Here is a 27,247-nt window from a genome sequence, read left to right on the forward strand (position 1 = left end):
AGGACCAGGCAGCGTTTGCTGAAAGATCAACAACCTAGGTTTTTTTTTCTTCTAACCTTCACTCTAAAGTGTGTACATGTTCAATTCCCATCATGCACTTTAAAGTATTAGATCGGTACTGGAGTTGTACCCCAAACAGCACACGTTGATGTAGCCCCAGACAAACTCACCTGATTCAACTAATAATCAAGCCCCCAGGTGAGTTTGTCTGGCGCTACAACAACGTGTAGTGTTGGGGGTACGGGAGGACTGGGGCTTGGACACCCGCCACTAGTCCATGGTGGTGAGTGTATGAGTGTACAACCTAATCACAACTAAAACTTCACCGCAACACATGTATCCATGATGAGTACCACCAGGGTCAAATTCCTCAAATCAACAACAATTTAAAATCTCCTCTCCGTCTCTGTCTCCATACTATCAAAAGGTTGACGACAACAACTTAACAATACAACACATTAGTACACCGAGGTCCAATTCCCTCCGTCTTTCCATCTCTGTCTCAGACTACCAGCGGTTGATGACTGTGGCAGAGGGCATCACCACCCTGCTGTTCCCGTTCCAGTGGCAGCATATCTACCTGCCCATCCTGCCCGCTCCCCTGCACCACCTCCTGGATGCACCAGTGCCCTTCCTCATGGGTATCCAGAGGAGGGACGGTACTCAACGCTCCACTCTGGATCTGTCCAATGAGGTACAGTATTAGAATGGCATGTACATGGTCATCTGTGTTTGGGACTGTAGCCATGTAATGGAGGCCTTTTTTAAAAACACTTTTATCCTCAAAATGGCTTTATTTAACCAGTTGACTTATTGTGAACACATTCTCTTCTTTAATAACCACCTGACCAAGAAGGAGTGATAAATGTATTGCACTTGCGATGCAGTAGGACAAACAATGTTGCCACTCATTCCTAAGTTCCTATTTCTCTAAGAATGGGAGGTTGCTGAATCCACATACCCAGTGAGTTTTAAATCCACTATTGAATCCCATTTTAATTGGCTTTACCACATGGAATTAGAAGCATTTTAGTTCACATTCTCTGTAGCTTCCCAGTAGGCATTGTGATACACATTTTGACAGGAATTCACTGACCTTGCAAAACATTCCAACAAGCTTTCCAGCAGTCTAATGTACACTGTCAGTCATTCTAATAACAGGCATTCCAGTACGCATTGTAACAGACAGTGAAAGAGCATTGTAACATTTGCTGCATTCTTGCAGTGCCTGTACTAATTAATCCTATTCTGGTTGCATATTAACATCCCCCTGCTCTCTGGTGCTGATGAAATATAGAGATTCACACATCTCAGGCGATCTACACTTCTCCCCAAATCACACCATGCTGTATAAGCGTTTTGCTAGGTTTGCATCCCACATGGGGTCCTATTCCCAATATAGTGCACTACTTTTGACCAGGACCCATAGGGCTTTATGTAGGGGAATAGGGTGCCATTTAGGATACAGCTCAGGAGTTTTCTTTGAAGTGGTAGAGTTGGCCCATAAATACACCAGTAGAAGGAGAGCGCTGAGCCGTGGGCGACGGTGGGAGGAGGAAGGCACCGAACATCACATTTCCAGAGAAATCGGACAACGTGAATAATTAACAGGGTTTAAGGACTGCCCACTTTATTTCTGGGTTTTTGAGAGGATAAGGATAACATGGTAGGTAGCGATGCAGATGGCAGAACGCATCGAGAGCGTGTCCTATTGGAAATGTATTTTTATACAATCCCCTCCTTGTAGTTCCATCCTTCCAGCAGGGTTGAATAATAAAAAAAATATCTGTAGCCTTATCCGAAGGCTTTTTAAACGGCACAGATTTGTTTTAATGGAATTTAGCTGATGCATCACAGTGGAATGTTCTTAGATTTTGTCATGGTGAATTGGGTCACCATACTGTGAGGTGGGGGGGGGGTTTGTCATAGAGGATTTGTTGCCTTTCCTATGAGAAGAGGAGCAGTGATGCATTTGAATCATATCACCCTTTAAAGGCACATTATTCGTTATGTTTGACAACTTAAATGAATGATACCCATTGTTCATGCCCGTTCTTAAAGAATATCACTGTCTTGTTGTTTTTCAAGTTGAGGAGTAGGCCTTTAAAGTAGAATTGTAAACAAACGGTAGTCTGTGTGACTCAGTCATCACATGGGGTTAATAACAAACTTAAGCAGAGCACACTGTCAATGCTGTTGAATGGGATTTGGTGTCAGTCTCTGACGTAGTTCTATGTGCCAGGCTAGTGCCTGCTCGGCTTCTCTCCAGAGGTCGACTCATTTTTCTGACTGTTTTTGCATTTATAAAAAAACGTGTGTCTGTGAATGAGGTGATCGTCCCAGATCTGTTTGGCTGTATAGCCAACTCCAATGGACAGAGTTGGTTATACAGCACAAAGACCTATGGGACTAGGATATGTAAATCTAGTACTTGCCAAGCGAGATGGGCCATAGAGGGGGCATTTTGAGAGGGGAAAGGTTAAAGGAGAGATGCAATGTAGGAAGAGACTGATCTGGGGAAGAGGGATTTGAAGGTAGGAGTTGCGGACAAACGGTGTAGATGTAGTGAGAGCAATACACATCACTGCAGCTGCTCACTCACTACATCTCCCATACTCCCCTGGGGCAGTGCACTACTTGTCAGAAGGTCATGGTGTTGGGGCGGCTGCTGCATACTTAACTGCTTAAGTAAGCCTTGTTCGAGCCAGGATGGCCCATATTGCAGGAGACTGTCCCCTGTTTCTGTAACTTGAGGCAACTTGATGTACAAGTACACCCCCTGGACAGGCCCCTAGTTTGTCGCAGGGCCTTAACTGTCGATCCATCTTGCTGAGTGCCAAGCAGAGAGACACCGGACCCATTTTTTGTCTTTGGTTTGACTTGAACAGGGATTGAACCCCCAACCTTCTAATCTCAAGGCAGATACTCTACCCATAAGGCCACTGAATTCCACTGACAGCTGGGCCACTCACTTTATTACACCACACCTTACAGATGACAGTTGCACTTTCAGTACAGTTGCGGGCCCTAAAAAGTGAGGCTAGGTTGAACAATTGCCTCTGTGTGTGTGTCTGCTTCAGGGTTGTGACTTATAGGAGCTCTACGGTAAAAAAAAGAAAAGTTTACTATCCACAACTGTACCACTGCTTGACTAACCTTTTTAATGGACCTGGATGGGTACAGAGGGTGCATCCCAATAATCTCTCTTAGTGCCTGAAATGTCTTTTCCTTCACTACCCCTCACAATTGTAAAAGCATTGGATTGGTGTTGTCATGGGCCAGAGGGAGTTTCCATACACCAGTCATTTTTCCTTAAAAACCATGAAAGGAGTGAACAAGTGCACACTTCGGGAGATCTGAACTGCGACGCACCCAGTGTGTCTACGCCACATGGCATAATGTGTTGAATTGCAGGAAATTGACTTTAAAACGTAAATCTTTCTCCCCACCGTCAGGAGGAGGGCCATTAAAAAAATGTGGCCGCTTGGTGTGGGGGCAGCAGAGGCTGCTGAGTGTAGGAAGGCTCATAATAATGGTGGAGCAAATGGCATCAAACCATGTATTTGATAACATTCCGCTCCAGCCATTACCACAAGCGTTTCCTCCCCAATTAAGGTGCCACCAACCTCCTGTGATGTATTGCAGCTTTCCTGTTTAACCTTTTGCAGTTTTCCTATCTCCCCTTTGTAAGTGATAACAGCAATAGTTTGCTAATGCTTCATATACTAATATGTCAGTATCTGCGCTAATTGTGGTCTAACGTCAACGAGCATAGTTGAGTCTCTCTGATCTTAATGGGATGTTTGCATACTTGGCCCTAATCCTATCAGTGGTAATAACCTCTACAATCTGAATGATCTACATGAAGAAGAGTTGCTTGTGCCACTCTGCCAGGATGGGTCTGTGTTCCCTTTCTGAACATTTTAACAAGGGTTCTGATTCCGCAGCCTTCTCCCAAAGTATGCACTTGCACACTCCCTGTCTGGGATTTAGCAATGATGGAATCTCCCTCCAGCCAATCCTTAACTGCTAAATCCATGATGGGGAGTATTCATGTGCACACTTTGGGAAAGATCCCTTATTTGATAATGATGGATAAACAGATTTTTAAGTTTACTGTTGCCTTCCCATCCCCCTCTCCAGGCCAATCTGTGCTTCGTGGACATTGACAACCACTGCGTGGATCCACCCGAGGACCTGCCCCTCTTCCCAGACCAGCTGGAGCTCATCCAGGAGCTGAACGAGGTTCTGCTGCGCTTCGGCCTCCAGCCATACGGGGGTGCTACAACCACCATGCCCGCCCCTGCCGCTCCCCCCTGCCTCAGCAGCCTAGTCCTGGAGGACCTGATGGAAGACCGGCGCAATGGGAACCTGGGAGGGGAGGAGTTGGCCGTGCTGGAACGACTGCAAGCACTGGCCAGGAGGTGTGGAGGAGGGGGAATGGCGGGAGGGAAGACGCTGGGACGGGCGTTCGAGGAGGAAGAGGAGGAGCTGAAGGCAGCCAAGATGAATGTACAGCTGAGGGAGGTGTTCGCGGGGCGTTTCACCTCCATGTTCGGGAGGTACGAAGAGTTTGTGATCCACAGCGCTCCCGACCTGGAGTCCTGGCTGGGCAACCGTGAGGGAACGAGCAACTTTGATAAGGTAATGAAGATCCATCAACAATCATTCACTGAATGAATACCATAGACTCTCCTATCCATAGCCTACTCCTTCAGTCAGTAATCCTACATACATGGACAGGAAGCTGTTATTCAGGATACAAGCAGTATTCTACCACTGTTAGTGATTTTAAGTGAAGTGTTAACATTTTATGTACTTGTGCGTTTTTCTATCCCCAGGGCTCTTTCCTGTCGGCGCAGCCTGCCACACACCTACGCTTCCTGTCTCGGTTCCTGGAGACGGCCATGTTTTCATCGTTCGTAGACAGCAAGGTGTTGTCTCGCTGGGCAGACCGGGAGCCACTGCAGCGCATGTTCGACAAGCGCTTGGAGAGGGAGCGCCTCTACAACACGTTCGAGGACGATCCTGGCAACCGTCACTACAGGAAGTGCACAGTGCTCCATGAGTCAGGTGGGTTGGGGTTGTTGCCTGATGAACATGTTCTGTTTGTCCTTTGTCCAAAGCATAGAGCAGGGTTCTCCAATAAGTGGCCTATGGGTGATTCTATTCGGCCCCCACATTTTCTGAGCAAAAAAATACTGAAATTCTGTTTTTGTCAAATACTATACATGTTTGGGTGTCTTGCTGTCAATTTGCATTGTAAAACTTTAACTTTGCTCTGGCCCCCAACCCTCCCCCTCAAGGAAACTGGGGACCCCTGGCATGGAGGTCATTGGGAGGCAGGGATTAGCTAAGGATGCAAGCATCTCCAAAACCACAGAACACACATTATATGTCTTGTCATTTTTTTTCTTTCTACTCCCTATAATCCCTCAGTTCCACTGAAGAGAGAATCAAAGGAAGGAAAACTTTGCCAGAGCACCGTAGAATGCCAGAACATGAGAGGGATGGGGAATATTCCGTTCTGGGGTAAAATAGTCCAGTATCAATCTGAGAGAATGAAAAGGTAGACACGAGAGGGGGAGAAAGCGAGAGAGAGGCATTGATGGTAAGAGGTACAAAATGATGAATGGGGGAGACGGGGAATACTAGAGGGGTGGAGGATGGGGAATACTAGAGGGGGGGAGGATGTGGAGGATGGGGAATACTAGAGGGGGGGAGGATGGGGGGGGATGGGGAATACTAGAGGGGGGGAGGATGGGGGGATGGGGAATACTAGAGGGGTGGGGGGATGGGGGGGGATGAGGAATACTAGAGGGGGGGAGGATGGGGAATACTAGAGGGATGGGGAATACTAGAGGGGTGGGGGATGGGGAATACTAGAGGGGGGGAGGATGGGGGGATGGGGGGATAAGGAATACTAGAGGGGGGAGGAGGAGGATGGGGAATACTAGAGGGATGGGGAATACTAGAGGGGTGGGGGATGGGGAATACTAGAGGGGGGGAGGATGGGGAATACTAGAGGGGGGGAGGATGGGGAATACTAGAGGGGGGGGAGGATGGGGAATACTAGAGGGGTGGGGGATGGGGAATACTAGAGGGGGGGAGGATGGGGAATACTAGAGGGGGGGGAGGATGGGGAATACTAGAGGGGGGAGGATGGGGAATACTAGAGGGGTGGGGGATGGGGAATACTAGAGGGGGGAGGATGGGGAATACTAGAGGGGTGGGGGATGGGGAATACTAGAGGGGTGGGGGATGGGGAATACTAGAGGGGGGGAGGATGGGGGGATGGGGGGATAAGGAATACTAGAGGGGGGGAGGAGGAGGATGGGGAATACTAGAGGGGTGGGGGATAAGGAATACTAGAGGGGTGGAGGATGGGGGGATGGGGAATACTAGAGGGGTGGAGGATGGGGGGATGAGGAATACTAGAGGGGGGGAGGATGGGGAATACTAGAGGGGGGGAGGATGGGGAATACTAGAGGGGGGGAGGATGGGGAATACTAGAGGGGGGGGAGGATGGGGAATACTAGAGGGGTGGAGGATGGGGGGATGAGGAATACTAGAGGGGGGGAGGATGGGGAATACTAGAGGGGGGGAGGATGGGGAATACTAGAGGGGGGGGAGGATGGGGAATACTAGAGGGGGGGAGGATGGGGAATACTAGAGGGGGGGAGGATGGGGAATACTAGAGGGGGGAGGATGGGGGGGATGGGGAATACTAGAGGATGGGGGGATGGGGGAATACTAGAGGGGTGGAGGATGGGGGGGTGAGGAATACTAGATGAGTGGAGGATGGGGGGAGGAATACTGGGGGGGTGGGGAATACTAGGGGGGATGGGGAATACTAGAGGGGGGAGAGGATGGGGGGATGGGGGAATACTAGAGGGGGGGATGGGGAATACTAGAGGATGGGGGGATGGGGAATACTAGAGGATGGGGGGATGGGGAATACTAGAGGGGTGGGGGATGGGGGGATGGGGAATACTAGAGGGGAGGGGGATGGGGGGGGAGGAATACTAGAGTGGAGGATGGGGGGGAGGAAAAGTAGCACATGAGGAAGAAACCAGTACATTGTGTCCCTATAATGAGACCCTCAACTCTCAGCTTTGAAGTTCTGCCAAGCGCTCTGCAGAGACTGCACCACTAAATCTGCTTCAGTCTCTCTCTGGGTCTCTGTTTTAAGTTTCTCTCACTCCGTGTTTCCCAGCAATGTGGGCTTTGAAAGCAAACCAGATAGGGATTCACTTCCACATCACGACAACAACACATGACCTTGTTTCTGCACAAAGAGCTTTCCGGATTAGACATGCAGTATGACGACGTATCTACAACTCTGGATTTGAAAGGAGGCTTATTCAAATGGTCCTTCGATGTCGGACTACAGAGGAATGAGAATTTAGAAATGAACATGATGTAGAAAATACACTATTGAGCAGAGTCCTGTATGGCTCAGTTGGTAGAGCATGGCACTTGCAATGCCTGGATTGTGGGTTTGATTCCCGCTGGGGCAACCCCATACAAAAATACATGAATATAAGTTGCTTTGGATAACGGACTCTGCTAAATGGCTATTATTACAGTGCTGGCCTGGTTACATATCCACCATAGTTCCTGCAAATGACAATGGGTAATCGGTGTAATTCCGTTATCATGGAATTGCCTCTGTGACAGGAATATATCAGGCAGCACAGTATGGCTTGGGTCAGCACACTAGTGTGAAAAGGTTACTAGAGGCTGCCTCTCCTACAACCTTCTCCAGTAGGCCCCACTCACATCCCCAACCTCGATTATCCTCTGGTTCCCAGTCCAGGCCATGGAGCGCAGGCTGCTTAAGGCTGACCACACGGCCATCCACCCCCACCTGTTGGACATGAGGATTGGCCAGGGCCGACACCAACAGGGCTGCTTCCCCAGGCTACAGGCTGATGTACTGGCACAGGGACACCACACCAACAAGTAAGTAACACACGCCCATATATACACACACGTACACAACAATTACCTACACACACAAATGATCTACACAAACACACACAGTACATTGTGTCTGTGTGCAGGTGGTCAAGTCGTTACATCCCTAAGAGACCAGTGACCACTGAGACCACCTCAGGACTGGACAATGACCAGAGAGAGGTAAATTCCTGCTTTAGTTATGTAGTCCAAAATCTACCTCTAGCCCGTTTCCCATACCTGGTGTAAACAATATTGTAATGCCTTTACCTTTCTTTGCGTGAACACCATTCTGCCTTCTGGGCCGTGCTCATAAGGGCACACAATGGAAAACATTTCTAAAACAACGATTTGTAACGGGGAAAAAGAAAATGTGCCTTATTGAACAAGTCCAGCTAGTGCCTCTCTGTTTCAGTCTGATCTACAAACCCAGGATGGGTAGGGGCTAGGCCAGGAAAGGAGTTATTGGCTGTTTTCAGAATCAACTTTTTAGTATTGGCTGTTGTTCTCTGTGTTCATCCAATAGAAGTTCTCTCCGGGGAGGAGGAGCCTATGCCAGTCTAAGCTGCTTGACCCCTCCCCCTCAGCTGTCACTCAAACCCAGCGTGGGTTCGTGGAGGGGCTGCTGAGGGAGTGTCGTGTGAAGGTAAGGGGTCTCCTTAAGGCATCCGAATGCTTCCCAGCCAGTAGAGTTTGTGCAGATATTATGACGACATTTTGTGATGTTTTGGACTTATTCAGCTGTTCGGGGGCACTTCTTTTAATTTTTTTCAGGGAGGCCAGCCTAAATTCGGGGCCGAACTCTACAAGTAGTGATGAAGTCAATCTCACCTGTTAACACTTTTTTTTTATTTTCGTGTCATTCGCCAGTTGGCAACCCATCCCTTACTGGATTGTAAAGACAGCATATTAAAAATTGAATGGTTGTCTGTGTCCCAAATTGGCACCCTTTTCCCTATATAGTGTACCACTTTTGCCTCAAGCCTCAGTAGTGCACTATGTAGGGAAAAGGATGCCATTTCAGAGGTAACCAATGTGTGGGTGCTGTTATTCTGTCCTCAAGATGGAAGCAGTGTCAAGGTGTGTATTACCTGTAGTTTAGTGCAGGGATTCAGTCTGCCCTGGGTCCCCCACTGGCTGCATGGTTTGGTTTTTGCCCTAAACACTACACAGCCCATTAAAATAATCAAAGCTTGATGATGAGTTGGTTATTTGAAACAGACGTGTAGTGTTTAGGGCAAAAACCAAAACGTGCACCCAGGGCAGAGTATGTGAGCGGCGCGTGCTCAATTTGACTGGAGCGAGATTCCCAAAGGCTGGAGCGTCTGTCTTTTACATTAAAAGGTAAAGAATTTCACAGAGTGGACTTTCCCTTTCTTTAAATATATGCCTTTTGGAATCCAGCACCCAAATACTTTCTACCACAAACATTTGAGCACACCAATTCCTTTTAAGAATTCAGATGTGCCAAGTCTTCTCACCCACTCTAGTAGTGCTCAGGGCATCCCTGCCCCAGCATGCATTTGTTGCCCCTTGCTGTAGCTACTGTCATGGAGGAAGCTAAATATTTTCATAAAGAAACTTCTACAACATACAGGTGTTAAATCAAGATGAGGACCAAGAGAGGGAGTGCGGTGATGTAGTGTCCACTGTTATGTGTAAGGCTTCGAACACAACAACTGAGATTTTTGCACAAAATAGCACGCAGCATCATCTGGATATGTATTCAACATTCACCTTCTGCTACCATTTCTGTCAAGCCGTCTACGAATATAGTTTGACGCATACCTTCTATAAATCCAACGTATTGTAAGAATATGTTGAAGATAAATACACAACGGAGAGGACTAGAATTAACGATCAATGGAAACGGTTGTTTTTCAGTTCAACATCTGTTAAGAATGTCAGTCCTGAACTCATAGCTAGGTGTGCTATGTTTTCATTGGTCTGAGTCTGGAGCAGCATACTTTTTATTTGGCAATTGGCCCAGTTGAACTGCAAGGACTTCTAATTGGTCAGCCACAGGCTAGGGTGGGGGGTTATAAATGACATCCTGTTTCTTTGTTCTGTGGAGATGATCACTGAGGGCAGGGGAGCATGACCATCTACCTCCCTGCATGATATGTCCTCTTTGAATAAACCTATTTTCCTCCCCCTGATTTGCTTTGGGGTCTGTGTTATTGAAGAATAACATCAACTGCTAACAGTATGCACCACACCGAACGTATTGCAACTGCCTCTGCAACGCATTGTTGCGAGGGAAATGCAGCGTTTCATTGGAAATGAATAATTCTGGTGGCCCAAAAGGAAATAACGATGTCGGTGTGTTCGAAACATAAGGCTTGGATTCTACCTGCTGTTATGGTGCTAAACTATTAGGTTACAGACTGGATGCTACCTGCTGTTATGGTGCTAAACTATTAGGTTACAGACTGGATTCTACCTGCTGTTATGGTGCTAAACTATTAGATTACAGACCGGATGCTACCTGCTGTTATGGTGCTAAACTATTAGGTTACAGACTGGATGCTACCTGCTGTTATGGTGCTAAACTATTAGGTTACAGACTGGATGCTACCTGCTGTTATGGTGCTAAACTATTAGGTTACAGACTGGATGCTACCTGCTGTTATGGTGCTAAACTATTAGATTACAGACTGGATGCTACCTGCTGTTATGGTGCTAAACTATTAGATTACAGACTGGATGCTACCTGCTGTTATGGTGCTAAACTATTAGGTTACAGACCGGATGCTACCTGCTGTTATGGTGCTAAACTATTAGATTACAGACTGGATGCTACCTGCTGTTATGGTGCTAAACTATTAGATTACAGACTGGATGCTACCTGCTGTTATGGTGCTAAACTATTAGGTTACAGACTGGATGCTACCTGCTGTTATGGTGCTAAACTATTACGTTACAGACTGGATGCTACCTGCTGTTATGGTGCTAAACTATTAGGTTACAGACTGGATGCTACCTGCTGTTATGGTGCTAAACTATTAGATTACAGACCGGATGCCATTGTTCTACACGTGGAATATGGTAGTTATACACTGGCTACATTTAACATCCACAAGTAAAGGACGATGTTCAAGGAGCTTTCTGTTTTGATTGGGTTATTTTGCATAAAAACCTTTAGGCCAACCTATAGGAAAAAGAAAAGAGTGGCCAAAAGGGTGTTTAGCATCCCCAGTGGCTCTGCAGGTGTGGACAGGATACGATCTGCTGATGGCCGGCTCTCCAGGCACCATCACATGAGCCTGAATCCACAGACTGGCCAAACTCCTGTTTCTAAAAATGAATTCAAAGGCACTAATAAGTCATTTTTTGTTTAATTTGTATTTCATTCTAAGTCACAGGCTATATGCGCAATTTATAGACTAAGGATTTTATACAACAACATGTTTAAATGAGCTTTATGTCCCTACCAGCCTAGTGTCGCACTTGCAAATGCTTCACAATGTTTCTTTGTAGGCTATAGCCTTGAAATAATTGAAATAATATAACCTAAATAATTAATTTTTGTTCCTCCTTAGGCTCCTGACCTATTTAGTGTTTAAATGCTGTTTTAATGACGTAGCCTATTTTGAAATTATTTTCGCTTCTTACATTCACCTTTTAATGTTTATTCAAATGCTTTTCATTAAAATCCATATGGTATCAATACCTAAACTATTGGTAGGTCCAGGTACTCGCAAAAATAGATGGGTGGTGGTTAAATTGTGATTTTTAATGAACGGCGTGAATTTGAAGCGGGAGTTTATATATTTTTTTTTTGCCTGTGCACATGCCGTGTTTTTTAGCAGCGCTGTAGGAAAGGACATGGAGCGGCTCAACTCAGCTCACGTACTCTGACCCAGGGGAGCCCCAGGACCAACTTTGGGGAACCCTGGTTTGTGTTGTGACTCGTAATAAATGCAGTGTGCCTGTGTGCAGGGCATCTGTATCCAAAAAATCCACTTCTTGAAATAACATAAATCAAGACTACATTCAATAAGGGCCAAGTCCTCCTCACTTAAGTTGCATGTGCTTAAAGCTGAAGTGGATCCGCATTAGGTGGAACAGGCCGCTGGTCACCCCAGGCACATTTGTTGTTTTTGTATTGTTTCTAAAAGTAGAGGAGAGGTAAAACATATTTTTATATATACCACAATACTATTATTTTTTTTTTATCTATCGAACACATATATATATATATATAATCTCACTGATTCAAAAAATTATAATAACGGTTTCGTTGTTTGAAGTAACATCTTTGCTGTTGTAATATCGGAAACGGACTTGGCAATTTCACAGCTACGGATTTCAGCTTTAATTCTGTCCCTTGCAAGAAGCCTGCATTGACGTCAATGGAAGATTTTAAGGATGTGTGTCCCAATTGTCCACACTTCTGAAGTATAGACTGGCTGGTTGTTTAGCAACAAAACTGACACGTGCCCAACTATGGAGCAAAACACACTGGGTTGGCAACCTGTGAACGATTTCCTCTCCAAATGTTTATGTAAAACAAAAACATTTCCACAATGAACACTTGTCTCTCAAATACGTTAAAGTGGTTGGTTAGCTAGCTAGCGAATTAGCCATTTTAGCATTGACATGAAATCAGTCAAAACACCTCTAAACAAGACAGGGTATCAATAACAAGATACAACTAGCTGAAACAAGCCACCTAGAATTCCCCACTTGGCAGCATCTTGTCATTGTTTCTAACTATCTGACCGTCCAGAATCGTACTGCACAGCTTGCTGATTACTTTATTTTTGTGACATTGTCAGCCAAGCCGTCTATGCCCTTGCACACTCCTCCTCGTCATGGATATAAAATCCTGAAATCCATTGCTGAGTGTGTGCAAGTGCACACTTCAGGGGAAGGGTGTTAGAATAGGGACGCAGCCTAAGATTAGAATTATGATGTAACCCTGATTGTGTGTATCTGTGTGGTGCAGACCAGGCGTATGCTGATGGAAAGGATGGGCAAGGAGAGTGTGGAGCTGGGGCAGGGCGAGGCCAATATTACAGGCCTGCAGGAGAACAGACTGATCCACAGCCTCTGTGACCTGCTGGAGAGGACCTGGGGCCACGGGCTACAGCTCAAACAGGTTAGTCGCATGGACGGGCAGGCAGACGGACGGCAAAAAGTATTCATACCCCTTGACTTATTCCACATTACAGCCACATTACAGCCTGAATTCAAAATGGATTAAATTGTTTTTTTTCTCACCTATCTTGGCACAAAACCCCATAATGGCAAAGTGAAAACATATTTTTCGAAATGTTCCAAATTGATTGAAAATAAATTCACACTCCTTTGCCATGACACTCCAAATTGCGCTTGGGTGCATCCAATTTCCTTTGATCATCCTTGATGTCACTAACTTTATTTCGAGTCCAACTGTGGCCAATTCAATTGTTTGAACATGAAAAACACATACCTGCCTATGTAAGGTCCCACAGTTGACAGTGCATGTCTGTAGATCTCTGAGATGGAATTGTAATGAGGCATATATCTGGGGACGGGTATAAAACTATTTCTAGAGTGTGGGAAGTTTCCAAGAGCACAGTGGTCTCCATCATTAGGAAATTAAAAAAATATGGAACTACCCAGACTCTGCCTAGACCTGGCCGTCCGACCAAACTGAGCAACCAGGCAAGGACCTTGGTCAGGGAGGTGTCAAGGAACCCAATGACCACTCTGACAGAACTACAGCGTTGACCAAGAATCCAATGACCACTCTGACAGATTTACAGAGTTCCTTGGCTGAGATGGGAGAACCTGCCAGAAGGACAAGTCTCTACAGTACTTCACCACTCTGGGTTTAATGGGAGAGTGGCCAGACGGAAGCCACTCCTGAGAAAAAGGCACATGACCGCACGCCTGGAGTTTGGAAAAAGGCATGTGAAAGACTCCGAGCATAACGCAAAATATTCTGTGGTCTGATGAGACAAAAAGGTAACTCTTTGGCCTGAATGCAAAGTGCTATGTCTAGAGAGAACAAGGCACAGCTCATCATCCGTCTTAACACCATCCCTACCATGAAGCATGGTGGTGGCAGCATCATGCTATGGGGATGCTTTTCATCAGCAGCGACTAGGAGATGGTTAAGGATAGAGGGAACAATGAATGTAGGCAAATCCTTGATGAGAACCTGCTTCAGTGCAAATGACCTTAGACTGGGGCGAAGATTTACTATCCAACAGGACAATGACCCCCATACTTTTGTCATTATGGGATATTGTGTGAAGATGGGAGGGGGGGGGTCAAAGGAATACTTTCTGAGTGCACTGAAGCCCAGTATTCAAACAGACATGCAAATTAGCAATAATCATCCTAATAATGACTTTTCTTTGTCTCCGGGAAGTACAAAACGATGGTGGCATAAAATTGGCAATCTGCACGCTGGAATACACTTTAAAAAATCTAATGTTTCCCTAAAATGTTGTGAGTGCTGTTGATTTGTGTTTGTACCGTCCAGGGGAGGTCGGCTCTGTGGTCCCACCTGCTCCACTACCAGGCCAACGAGGAGAAGATGGAGTCGCCTTCAAATGCCGAGTCTCCAGGTCAAAGTAGATGCATACTAATCTGATCCCAGATCTGTTTGTGATGACAATGATCATCGGAATTAGATATACAGCACAAACAGATGTTGGACCAGGCTAGATATTAGGAAGGTTGTACAGTAATATCCATCTGGTATTATTTTATTGGTCTGGTCTGCTAGCATCACCCGTCATTAACCAGATAATACAGTAGTTTGTCTGCTAGGTATGCTCTGTGAAGGGATCACATCTGCCAATCATGCTCTTCCTGGTTACAGTGTCCAATGGGTCGGACAGCAGGAGGCTGGAGGAGGGGCTTCCACCGCCGAAGGGCTCCTTTGTACAGGATATGAGGTAATGTGTGGATTCACAAAGCTGTAAAACATGATCTTAAATGTAACCATCACTGTTGCTGTTTTTAATATAAGGGTTTCACAATGAAATATTTAACATTTTTATTTATTTTACTATGTCAATATTGTGTTGTAAATGTTTTGGCAGTTGTGGAAAAAATCTATAGTTGTAAGTTGCGGATTTCATTGGAAATTATGTCATTGTTGATTACATGTTTTTTACATGTTTTTTTATCATGAAGGCTATTTTCTCTTGAACCACATGGTCTATCTACTAGAAAGTAATGGACACATAAAGAATATGGAAAAAAATATACTTGAAAATATAAAGGACCACGTGTCCATAGATTTCCAAAATTACCTCTTAATAACCAACATTTCAGAAAATTCCAGTAACTATGGTCAATTACAGGGAGTTTTGAAACCACGGCAGCTTTCCTAAAGGACAGCGCAACCCAACCCAACAAACTGCTCTCTTTGAAAACCATAGAATGTGTTTTACCACCTCAGGTTTGTCCAGACCATGAGTGGGGGTCTCAGTGAAGTGGGTCAGGCCCGGGCCTGGATTCATCTGGCCCTGGAGAAGAAACTGCTCTCACAACACCTCAAACTGCTGCTGGCCAACCATGACCTGATTAGGTACACACCCATATCACGTATACCCTCTTCATACTACTGAGCCGAGCCGTGCCGTGCCGGCTTGGTTGCACATCCAGGATAGTCTCTAGAACCGTGCTGGAAAGTACATAGTGAAAAGAAAATATCTGAGCCGGCACGGTTGGGGTCGGCACGATAATGTGATGACTCTTCAGATGCATGGCTTTGTGTGTGTGTGTGTGTGTGTTAACCTCTGTCCTCTCCTTACAGGCAGCTGTATAAGCCTTATGCATTCCTGCTGTGTGAGGAGGAGAGGGAGCAGTTTCTGTTCCACCTGCTGTCGCTCAACACTGTAGACTACCTCTGCTTCACACGCAAATTCACCTCCATCAGTAAGTCTGGGAGATTCAACAGGGCTGTGTTCATTAGGCACCAAACGGAAGAAGTACCTGAGATTGTCCAATGAGAAATGTTCATTTATTTTTTGGTGCACTAATGCAGGGGTTTTCAGACTTTTTCGGGCGGGGGGCCTTTCGTGACAGCAAATTCATCAGGGATTTGCCTGGGTACCAGTCTATTTCGCTAACATGCCACTCCTTGTCATTGCTAAAAAGGCCAGTATCTTTGGCAATCTTAAAACATGAACATTCTTAATGAGCTCGAGGAGATCAGAGGATTTGATCCTGATTCGATAACCCGCACAGCTATCATCCAATCACAATGTTTATGCAAATTAGACTGATAGAACGTTTCCTAAATTCATTAATTCATACATTTCATTGGAAACATTAACATTGGGCATTCTGACAATACATTTCATTGGAAACATTAACATTGGGCATTCTGACAATACATTTCATTGGAAACATTAACATTATGCGCTGGGAGAACAGAGGATTCCTGTTTATTGCATTTTTACCACCAGCCAATGGGATCACATTGAATGGTGAGAGCTTTTCTTTAACTTCCCTGCCTGTTCATTGTGAACGCTGTAGACAATTTTACTGTATGTACAGCGAGCAAGAGTTGTGTGTATGTGGATAATTATCTATTTTCTTTCTCAAAATAAGAGACAAAATGATGTTTCTACTTCTGGGACACATTGGGCTAGGCTACTGGTTCAGTAGCTGTATGAGGAATAGGGAGAGGATAGAAGTGTGAGAGAGAGGCCAGTGGAGATGCATGAATTTAGCAAGAAAGGAACAGTGAAGACATTAAGAACAACAATCTTAGAAATTTTCATGGAAACTATTAATGTTGTTTCCAACCACCAATCAGCAACTGCGCTGTAAATCCGGCTGCATAAGGCCAGTCTCTGTGGCAATGACGAGTGGCAAGGAATGGAATGTTCGCTAAAGAGATTGGTACTAAGGCTAATCAGGGACCCCATCATTATCAGACCACAACTTGAGTGTGATTTTAAAAATAGCCTACAGGGAGTTTTATTATGATGTCATTGGGTTCCTAATTCCTATTTGGTTGTATGAGAGAATGTTCTAACATTAGTTAATGTTTTTGTAATATCATTCTATTATCTTCATATTAGTCAGCATCCTCCTGCAGTTCTGAGAACATTCCTGGTATGTTTTTAAGAAGGAATGGTCTTAAGAACACTCATCTTGGATAGAGGAACATTACCATTAACCTACCAGAAATGTTCTGGGATCTAAACATTCTTAGCTGGTTTAAACTAAAGCAACCTTTTAACAGTCCATAAACATCTAATATTGCACTGAAATGTGAAAGGTGTTCACTACCTGTAAGTTGCTCTGGACAAGGGCATCTGCTAAATGACTAAAATGTAAATGTTCTCGTCTCTTGTCCCTTCAGGCATTCCGTACCGTGTTGTCATAATGTCCATGAAGAAGCTGAGCATTGCCATGACAATGTCCAACCCCTGGGTGTGTGTTTCTGGCGAGCTAGGTGACTCCGGGATCAGGCAGATTCCCAAGAACACACAGGAGATCTTCTTCCAGGTGAGCTGCTCAGTCCCATTGTTTCCCTGGGCTGGGTGGAGCGGATGGAAGCTACTCCTTAGGAATTCTCCATCGAACAGACACACACACACACATGCTGGCACACTCTGTTCTTATTCTAGTCTGTCTCTCTGTGTGTGTTAGTGTCAGAACCTGGGCAGACTGAGCACCCTGCAGTTGGGCCAGGAGAACTCTGGCCTGCTGGCTAAGTGTCTGGTGGACTGTGTAATTGTGCACAATGAGATCACTGGACACACCTACAGGTAACAAACACATACGGGGGTTTCTTCTGTTAAACCTGCTTTGCACTGCACTTTTTTGTTGTTAACCAAGTTAGTTAAAGTGTTGCTCTAATTTCTGTACTCACACAAGTTGTGTTTATTAGGGCACACAACGGAAAACCACTTTAAAACTGTCTGCAACAGGAAAGGAACATTTGTGTTTCGGATTAGACAAGCCCAGGTTGTCCTTCTGTTTGGTCCCTAATGAACATGATCCTGCCTCAAAATTCTGAATGAACAAATTTAAAATTTGACTGCTCCTTTGCCCTGTTTCACATATAACCTCTCACCCCCTTATCTTTACCTGCGCTCTCCTCCCAGGTTCCCGTGCGGCCGCTGGCTGGGGAAGGGTGTGGGTGACGGAAGCCTGGAGAGGGTGCTGATTGGTCAGCTGGTGGCGCCCGGAGGAGAGGATGATTCTGGGAGGTGGACGGGGACTCCCCCAGAGCAGGGCTCGCCCCCACAGAGCGGACGCACGGGGAGTCTGGGGTCTCTGGGCCGCAGCAACAGTATGTATGGACACACACTGAGGGTCAGATTTACTGAGCATCTACACCTGGTAACAGTTTGGACCTGGAATCTTATGAAGGGGAATGTAAAAAAACAGATATTACACTTTTTATATTAACCATTAAGCGTAATATCTTTCCTATGGTCATGAGTAAATGTACATTTTCTGTAATTCATTGCTATACCTTTCTTTTAATGCTCCATCTTTCCTCCCCTTATCGTCTTTCATGCCATTGTCCATCTTCACGTCTAAATTCCTCTCTCCCATTCTACCTCTCTCCTTCCCGCCATCTCTCTCCTCCATTCAGAGCTCTCCTCTGTCCAGGTGCAGGAGGATACGAGGGAGGCAGTGAACAACCTTGTCAAGCACTTCCACAAAGCAGAGCAGGAGGTAGGCTGTGTGTGAGAGATTCCAAATAGAGGGAGCAGAGGAGACTTTAGCCTCTCAGCCTTTGTCTGCTGCTGTTTGTGTGTGTGTCTGGATCTGAGTCTCTGTGTGTCTAGAGGTTATTATCAGCACGATTCATAACCTTCACTCTGCAAGGCAGAATCTCCCACAGTTTAAAGGCAGACTGCCTTTTTTTCTCTGGTCTATGGCCTGCCCTGACCTCCCCTTTAAAAGCCTGTTCTGACCTCTCCTTTTAGAAGCCTGCTCTGACATCTTTAAAATCCCTAGTCTGAACTCCCCTTAAAAACCTCAGCCATGTGGAGACAGTAGCTCACTGTTTTTATCAGTTACCACTTAACCCCTCCCCCCTGGATAATTCATCGACCAATCAGCTTTAATAAATGGACCTTTCCTTGGCGTAGCAGAGGCTCCATGAAGATTCACATAGCCCCTCAGTGAATTGAATATTATAATCCATGAAATTATATTATTATGTATATGAGCTTCCAAGAAACCACTCACTGCTTTGGGAGATTCCGTCACAGCAAGTGCTATGAATTTGGTTTTTAATTTCATCTTAGACTGTTGGACCCTGGAGGGAAAGCTGAATCGTGTTGCTTTGAGAGCCTTCTCTGGAACTGAACTGTACTAGATAATATCGCCCTGGGCTTAGGTTTGTCACCTTGGCAACCATAATTCAACTCCTCCACACTGCAGTCCAACAATTCTACAACACTGTAGGCAAGACAATAATGCTTAATTTGTAAGGACAACTGACTGAATGCGGATGGAAGGTTTCTGAAGAAACTTCAGAGGGATTGCTTCCGCTGTCTGAGTGTTCTGTTGTGTCCAGCTTAAAAAGCGATGTAGCATCTTTAAAGGGGGGCTGAACTTACTGATTTAGCCTCGCTTTCAATCATCCTCATTAGGAAATGCAACTGAGAATGAGATTTGTGTCTTGAAGGTGGGCTTTGGGGGTGGGTGTGTTCACACATGGGAAGCATTTGTATATTCACTCAGAAACAGTATACAGTTAGTCATGCACCCTTCTAGATAACTTGAAACAGTCTAACCAGGTCTTGTGTCTGGAAGTAGGCTAGCTAGCAAGATAGCCAACTTCTTTCGCCAATTGGCTTCAGCTGGCGGGTGTGCAACCATGGCAAAGTTGGTTTGACTTTGGATGGCCTATATGTGGGACTGTCAATATATTACACAACATAAATGGGACAACTGATTGCCCCTATCTAGCCAAATAGGGATATCCAAAGTCAAACCAAATTTATCATGGTCAGTGTCCTGGGAATTACGAATGTGTCTTGTGCAGATGTGCTCTGAATTGACGATCACCCAACCGAAGGAAAACTGTTACGTACCCTTCATTCCGTGACATACCCTTTTTTTCCCCCTAATAATCTCACAAATCTCCGTTTTGGAAGAGACCTGGCTATATGACCAAAATTATCATATTTATTTTATTTATTTGTAGTAAATTTTGACACTAGAATAAATGTTTCTGACTCGTATCGATGCCACAGGCCGTTTATTCTTTTTTTTTTTTTTCAGTCGCTCTTTAAACTCTACCATTGTAACTGTATAACCAGAACCATATTCTACAAGTTAGCGACTCATTGAACCTCTCCTCTGTCTCCTCTCCTTTCAGAGGGGGAACCTGACTGCTCTGCTCTGTGGAGAGGGGGGGCTGGTGCGCTCCCTGGAACAGTTCCTCCTCCACGGCTTTAAGTCCTCGCGCCTATTTCAAAGGAGTGTGTTCATATGGGACTTTGTGGGTAAGTGTGTGTGGGCACAGAATGTGTTGTGTAGTAATGTAATTTGTCTCCATCTAGTGGCTCATTTTACAAGTTAAATGTTTCATTATTCAGTGTGTTAGTGCAGCACAGCATAATTCACCTAGTACCCCCAGTAAACGGCATCATCTTGTCATAGAAATTGAATTTCTAGCGTTCTAGTGTATGATTAGTCACTATTTCCATGGTCCCTGTCCTTCTGTTTTACCTACACATACACACACACAGAGAAAGTGGTGGTTTCCATGGAGACTGCGGATCAGATGGGTGACTTGAGGGAGTCAACAGAACTATGTGACTCGCTGTGTCACTATGCCAACGCCATCAACGCTTCGCCACGGAACATCGGAAAGGAGGGCAAGTTCCAGCTGCTGGTCTGCCTGGGAATCAGGTGAGAGGTCATAGTTGAAAGTTCAAACGGCAATGGAAAGGGAGATGGTAGGGGCCAAGGGGATCTAACATCATGACTGTCTGTCATGCAGAATAGGGAATAATTCCAGCTCCATACATCCTATTTCTATCTTCACGTACTGAACGTTGCATCTTTCTGAATAGACCCCAGTTGTGTAAGACTGTGCAAGTATGACATGACGGATGCATTCTAACCGGGCCACCGGGCCCTCTAATGAAAAATGTGAATGTCACCATTCTGGTGGTTAATTTTATCAGTCCCGAGTGACACACTTTCCATTTCCCTGTAGCCCCTCTGAGCACTCTGCAGCCAGAGTGGCCTGCAGCAGGACTGGTCTCCAAGGCCTCAGTCATAGACCTGACCCATTTACATCACACACTGTTATTTCAGCCAGGAATTTGGGCTGCTGCAGGCCTGCAGCGTTGGGGTGGTCAAAACAGTGGTGGTCGGTGCCGCTTTAAGATGAGGGAGGACAATTTTTTTTTTTTTTTTTTTTTTATGAGCATGGCGTTATTTCTGTTACAGCATATTGGATGGCTGTCATTCAAATTCCATTCCAATGTAACATTGACATGTTCTCTATACCCTTCATGAGGTTGCTACAACCTAGCCTATGAATGAAAGTAGCTGCACACAGGTCGAGAGAAATTTGAGGTGACCGACAGTGACACATGCACAGATGGTGACATTCAATACCGCTTTGCACACTCTTGCCTGCATCTCTGATCTAGGGTGTAATCATTAGTCCCACTGTTGCAAACAAGAGTTTCTATTGCTTCCCTTTTTAAGAAACGCTTTTCAACGGAATCGGCAGAATTAAAACACCCCTGATCATACTTAAACACATTTCACTTTCATAGCAGCTGCGTTGTATTCCTTGTCGCATCTATGCGCCCTCCTCTCGACTTTTTCCCTTTGCTTGTGGACTTCAATAATGCACAGCACATCAGCTGTATGAGACCAGGGCAAAAAACCTTTCCAAGCCAAACCATAACCGCTGCACACATCCTACATCGTTGTCACCATATTAGCTAAAGTAACGTCATAGTCAACACAGCTAATAGAACTAATGCGTGAGTAGTAAACCTGCTACAGGCATGCAGTACAGTTAACAAGCAGTTTAGCCGTTACACCAGCAGGCCCTGCTGTCAAAAAAAAAAAGTACAACCAAAAGCTTACCTCGGAAGTGTTTGTGTTGTTGGATAGTCATAGCCAGCTAGGTAACATAGCATCACTCTTTATTTGAGTAGGCTAAACTAGTTAGCTGCATTCGCTAGCTAAGTAAGTGGAAGAAGAAGAAAAAATATGAAATGTATACAGTACCAGTCAAAAGTTTGGACACACCTACTCATTCCAGGGTTTTTCTTTATTTTTATTATTTTCTACATTGTAGAATCAGACATCAAAACTATGAAATAACACATGGAATCATGTAGTAACCAAAAAAGTGTTCAACAAATCAAAATATATTTTGCATTTGAGATTCTTCAAAGTAGCCACCCTTTGCCTTGATAACAGCTTTGCACACTCTTGGCATTCTCTCAACCAGCTTAAACCATCAAACTGTGTCTCATGAGGACTGCCAGTATTTAACCAGTATGTCTACCACATCATTCTGCAGCGATATGCCATCCCATCTGGTTTGCGCTTAGTGGGGCTATCATTTGTTTTCCAACAGGACAATGACACAACACACCTCCAGGCTGTGTAAGGGCTATTTGACCAAGAAGGAGAGTGATTGAGTACAGCAGCAGATGACCTGGCCTCCACAATCACCCAACCTCAACCCAATTGAGATGGTTTGGGATGAGTTGAACCGCAGAGTGAAGGAAAAGCAGTCAACAAGTACTCAGCATATGTGGGAACTCCTTCAAGACTTGAAAAGCATTCCAGGTGAAGCTGGTTGAGAGAATGCCAACATTGTGCAAAGCTGTAATCAAGGCAAAGGGTGGCTACTTTGAAGAATCTCAAATATAAAATATATATCGTAATTTGTTGAACACATGATTCCATATGTGTTCATAGTTTTGATGTCTTCACTATTATTCTACAATGTAGAAAATAGTAAAAATAAAGAAACCCTGGAATGAGTAGGTGTGTCCAAACTTTTGTGTGTGTACATATCAATCTCTTGCTTTTTCATTTTAGGGGAAATTAATTTGTTAAACTGTTCAACTATTGTCTTTCTCTCTCGGAGTCAACTACTCACCACGTTATGCAGTGCTAGCTATCTGTAGATTATGCTTTCAGTACTAGATTCATTCTCTGATCCTTTGATTGGATGGACAACATGTCAGTTCATGCTGCAAGAGCTCTGATAGGTTGGAGGACGTCCTCCGGAAGTTGTTAACATTACTGTCTAAGTCTATGGAAGGGCGTGAGAACCATGAGCCTCCTAGGTTTTGTATTGAAGTCAGTGTACCCAGAGGAGGACGGAAGCTGGCTGCCCTCCGGCTACACCATGGTGCTACCCTACGGAGTGCTGTTGAGGCTATTGCAAAACAGTGTATTTTAATAAATAATTTGGTGACGTGACTATGTTTAGTATAGTTTTATCTAAAAAGGATACCTTTTTTTTTATGTTTCACAATTTTTTTGTTTAGGAAATTTACTGAGGATGGTCCTCTTCCACCTCTGAGGAGCCTCCAGTGTAATGTAGGATACATAGCTGGCTGAATAACTGGGTAATGCCTTGTTCAAGCTGGTACCTACCTGGTAGTTAACTATGTAGAAACAAGATACCTTCTGGTACCTACCTCCCAAAGAATTCAACACAATTGGTAAACAACCTGTTACCAAATGGTACATATTGACATTTGTGTCAATGAATTTCAAAGAAAGGGAAATATAATAACTATGCAATTATTAGGTAATTGTTTTTAATAAGTAATAATTTCTAAGTAACGGGCTGTAAAATGAAACGTAACTAATAATAGTTTTATATACAATGACAATTCATCTGGTTTGTTAATGGGTGTATATGGTCTAAACTTGATACATTTTCCTCATTCCATTTCATGCATTTGAGGCCTAATGAAAGGCGCTATATAATTAAGCAATAAGGCCCGGGGGAGTGTGGTATATGGCCAATGTACCATGGCTAAGTGCTGTTCTTATGCACAACGCAGAGTGCCTGGACACAGCCCTTAGCCGTAGTATATTGGCCATATACCACAAACCCTAGAGGTTCCTTATTGCTATTATAAACTGTTTACGAACGGAATTAAAGCAGTAAAAATAAATGTATTGTCATAACTGTGGTATACGGTTTGATATACCACAGCTGTCAACCAATCAGCATTCAGGGCTCTTACCACCCAGTTTATAAATGCAATTAATTCATTAAAATAAACTAAAAATAACAATTGATTTGAAGTAAGTGGTCTGATGTGCTTTGGTACACCTTGGAGCTTGCTTTTGAAAACGTGGCTTTATTACGATCTAGTCTTCTATATATATTGCATCTACATTTTCCTGAGACAGACTACCTACCTACCTAGCTAGCTAGAAACTGACCACTACTGGAAGAATCATCAAATTAAACCCACAAAGAATGTGCTGACTCAGTTTCATTTGAAATAAAATGCAAACTTGCATCTATGAGAACCTAGTCAAAAGCTCCAGGTACAAGTTGATTTCTGAGCCCCAATTCCAGACCTTAACCATTATAGCATAAATGCAAATCACTTTTGTTCTACACAATGCATTTTTGTTTGTGTTATGTAGTGTTGCTCCCTCCTGAACAGACCTGTGGAGAAAAGGATTTGACCTTTAACCCTGTATGTTGGCAGGGACCGGCTGCTGCCCCAGTGGCTTCACCTATTGGCCGAGTGCCACCTGACGGCTGTTCAATACGAGAAGTCAGCGCTGGTCCGGGATCGTGCCGCCGTCCACACTCTCTCCCGTGTCCTCCACACCCTCCACGAGTTCTCCATCACCCTGGAGACCACCCTGGTCAAGGGGGTGGACCTCTAACCCCACCGCCGCTGAGGACATTGGTGAAATGGCGTTTTAACCCCTATCCACAGACTGCGCAACGCACACAAGGTGGCTGGGCCTCAATAGTGTCGTGACTGCCTCTCCCTGTGTCCTCTCCTTCGGTTCCGCACCGATCATGACAGGTGTAAGTAAGAAGTGACACAAGCCCATCATTGGATCATCACTTCAATCCTGTCAGATCTAGTGAGGGAGAGGACACGAGGACAGGAAGTCACTTTAGACAATTGAGATGCAGCGCCTGCCTGGTCAGAACTGGACAGCTGAACTCTCACGACAAGAGAGGAAGTGACAATGGGAGACCTTTTTGGGGTGTGAGTCTAGGAGAGGGATGGAACACCAAAGACAAGCCACTGACCTGGCAGCTTCTGCAGGCCTATTATATTGCCACAGCAGGCCTATTGCCTCATTCGCTGATGCATATGTCATATCTATTGAAGTTACAATGACATACATACATGCATGCATGCATACATGCATACATGCATACATACATACATACATGGGTGCAACTTTCATTTTCGTCCCCTTGAGTTGTATTATTGGAATGTGATACAAAACGAGGCAACGGTGTGCTTTAGGACCATGCGGACGCCTCCGAGCGGTCAAGTTGGCTGTTTGGCGTGTTTATCCGAATGGATAAATATATATATATATAATAACTTTCGCCCTCACTTCTAAAACGAAAGTTGCGCCCCGACGTACGTACAGGAAACAACAGTATTGCATTTCTTATTTTCCTAATTTACACTGTGATCTGTCTCTTGGAGTGAGGCGGAGTGATACCCTTAACCAACCAGCTTTGATGTCTCAGCTCATACTGTGAAGGGCAAGGGAGAAAAGAGTTGTGATGAACTTTGACTCCACCTACCTGTCCTGCCCCTACTTAACCCAAGTCGTATTGCTGTTATGCTTGCCCTTGGCATATAAACCTGACATGCATGGCCATATCAGGGGTGTATTCACTATGAACCAAACAGCCCGAAATGAGGAGGGACTAAACTCAACGCTCGTTATCGTTGCAAAACATTTTTGCTATGGTTCGCACCGGTGTGCCCTAATGAATACACCCAATGTTTTTCCTTTCTCTCAGTGATGCAGTCTCTAGCTAAAGTTATTCTGCTGCCCGATTGTCTGTATTATTATGGTATGGACATTGTGAATGGATTATTTCTCATTTAAAAATTAATGGAGATTAAGGATAGTTACTCTGCTCAAACTGGTGTAGATTTTTGTTCGCCAACACTTGATAATAACTTTCCTGAATGAACCATCATAAATGCTTTATAAACTATAAATGTTATAAAATGTAATGCTTAAAAATACTTTAATAGTTTATGAATGCCTTTCATGAAAGTTGATGTAAAAACTCTGTTTAAATTGTCTCTGTGCAGCAGTTGCCTGGTCCTGTACGTCAGGTTTTATTTGACTGACTGAAACCCTAGCACCACTACTCTTCTCAATGTTCCCTGACTCGGGCCGGTTTCTGTAGCCCTGTCTGTTTATCGTTCTATAGACTTTTTGCCTCCTACAGGATCATTCTGGCTTTACTGACAAAAATTTAGAAAATATTGGTTTGAAATATTGAAAATGGTCTTTTGTCAATTCAAATGTTTTTTTTTTTTAATACTGTGACTATTTGAACGTTGCTTTGTAAGAAGTTGTCCTTCAGTCATACAATGTTACCATAGACTTTTCAGTTGATAGGGGAGTTCTCTATCTGTCTACATTTCTGTTGACAAAAAAATTGCATTTTGTTTTCTAAATGTCATGTTGCTTATGTAATTGTAATTGCTTGGTCAAAACATTTAGGTTTTTCTTCGAAAACAAGCTTGATATTGATATTACATTTAGCTTTTTTTGTTGATAAGATGGAAAATGTCATCTCCTGCACTGTTTTTTGTCAAACCCGCAATGATGAAGTCTCTAGCTTATTATTATTTGAAAATTGATATTAGGCTAAGTACTAATCTATTATTTTCAATATTAATGAATTGTGTTAAAGATTAAAGTCTGCTAAAATATAAAACTGACTTTTGTTTTGTCGGGTGGCATGATTCTCACAACTGTCGGCAACGATAGGCCCTACCTGATGCAAAGGTGGCGTGCGCGCGCAATGGTTGGTTATATAATTTGTTTAAAAAATCATGTTTGTTTGGGCATGCATTAGGCCTAGTTAGCCTTTACTGTCACAAAATGGCTTTAACGTTGACGACCATAATTACACAAGCCATCTGGCATTCCATAGTAAAACGATTGGCTCCGCCTCTTTGCTTACGTTCTCCACTGTGCCATAGCAACGAGAGACGAGCCCCCGCTTCCCGCGCAATGTTCCCATCCTTATAAGGCCAGCAGACGCAGACGCACTGAAACGTCAGACACTTATGCAAATGAGGTTGATTGAAGAAAATCAGAAAATGGAGGCGTT

The 27,247-nt window shown here is 44.4% G+C and overlaps 1 protein-coding gene across 1 annotated transcript in view; it reads left to right on the top strand.

The window, feature by feature from the left end:
- The window catches only part of LOC106584672 (DENN domain-containing protein 5B), a 39,162-nt gene extending 12,310 nt beyond the window's left edge, over positions 1-26,852 (top strand). Inside the window, exons 4-21 of the mRNA XM_014170175.2 lie at positions 507-694; positions 4,144-4,644; positions 4,842-5,073; positions 7,815-7,965; positions 8,067-8,142; positions 8,486-8,605; positions 12,911-13,063; positions 14,438-14,522; positions 14,780-14,855; positions 15,365-15,493; positions 15,722-15,843; positions 17,282-17,427; positions 17,572-17,690; positions 18,030-18,217; positions 18,527-18,609; positions 20,267-20,393; positions 20,640-20,802; positions 24,615-26,852. Coding sequence (XP_014025650.2) covers positions 507-694; positions 4,144-4,644; positions 4,842-5,073; positions 7,815-7,965; positions 8,067-8,142; positions 8,486-8,605; positions 12,911-13,063; positions 14,438-14,522; positions 14,780-14,855; positions 15,365-15,493; positions 15,722-15,843; positions 17,282-17,427; positions 17,572-17,690; positions 18,030-18,217; positions 18,527-18,609; positions 20,267-20,393; positions 20,640-20,802; positions 24,615-24,798 — 2,843 coding nt within the window. The 3' untranslated portion in view covers positions 24,799-26,852. The remainder of the gene's footprint in view (positions 1-506; positions 695-4,143; positions 4,645-4,841; positions 5,074-7,814; positions 7,966-8,066; positions 8,143-8,485; positions 8,606-12,910; positions 13,064-14,437; positions 14,523-14,779; positions 14,856-15,364; positions 15,494-15,721; positions 15,844-17,281; positions 17,428-17,571; positions 17,691-18,029; positions 18,218-18,526; positions 18,610-20,266; positions 20,394-20,639; positions 20,803-24,614) is intronic.
- The last annotated feature ends 395 nt before the right edge of the window (positions 26,853-27,247 follow it).

The sequence above is a fragment of the Salmo salar genome, chromosome ssa23, assembly GCF_905237065.1.
Source record: "Salmo salar chromosome ssa23, Ssal_v3.1, whole genome shotgun sequence".
NCBI classification, from domain to species: Eukaryota; Metazoa; Chordata; class Actinopteri; order Salmoniformes; family Salmonidae; genus Salmo; species Salmo salar.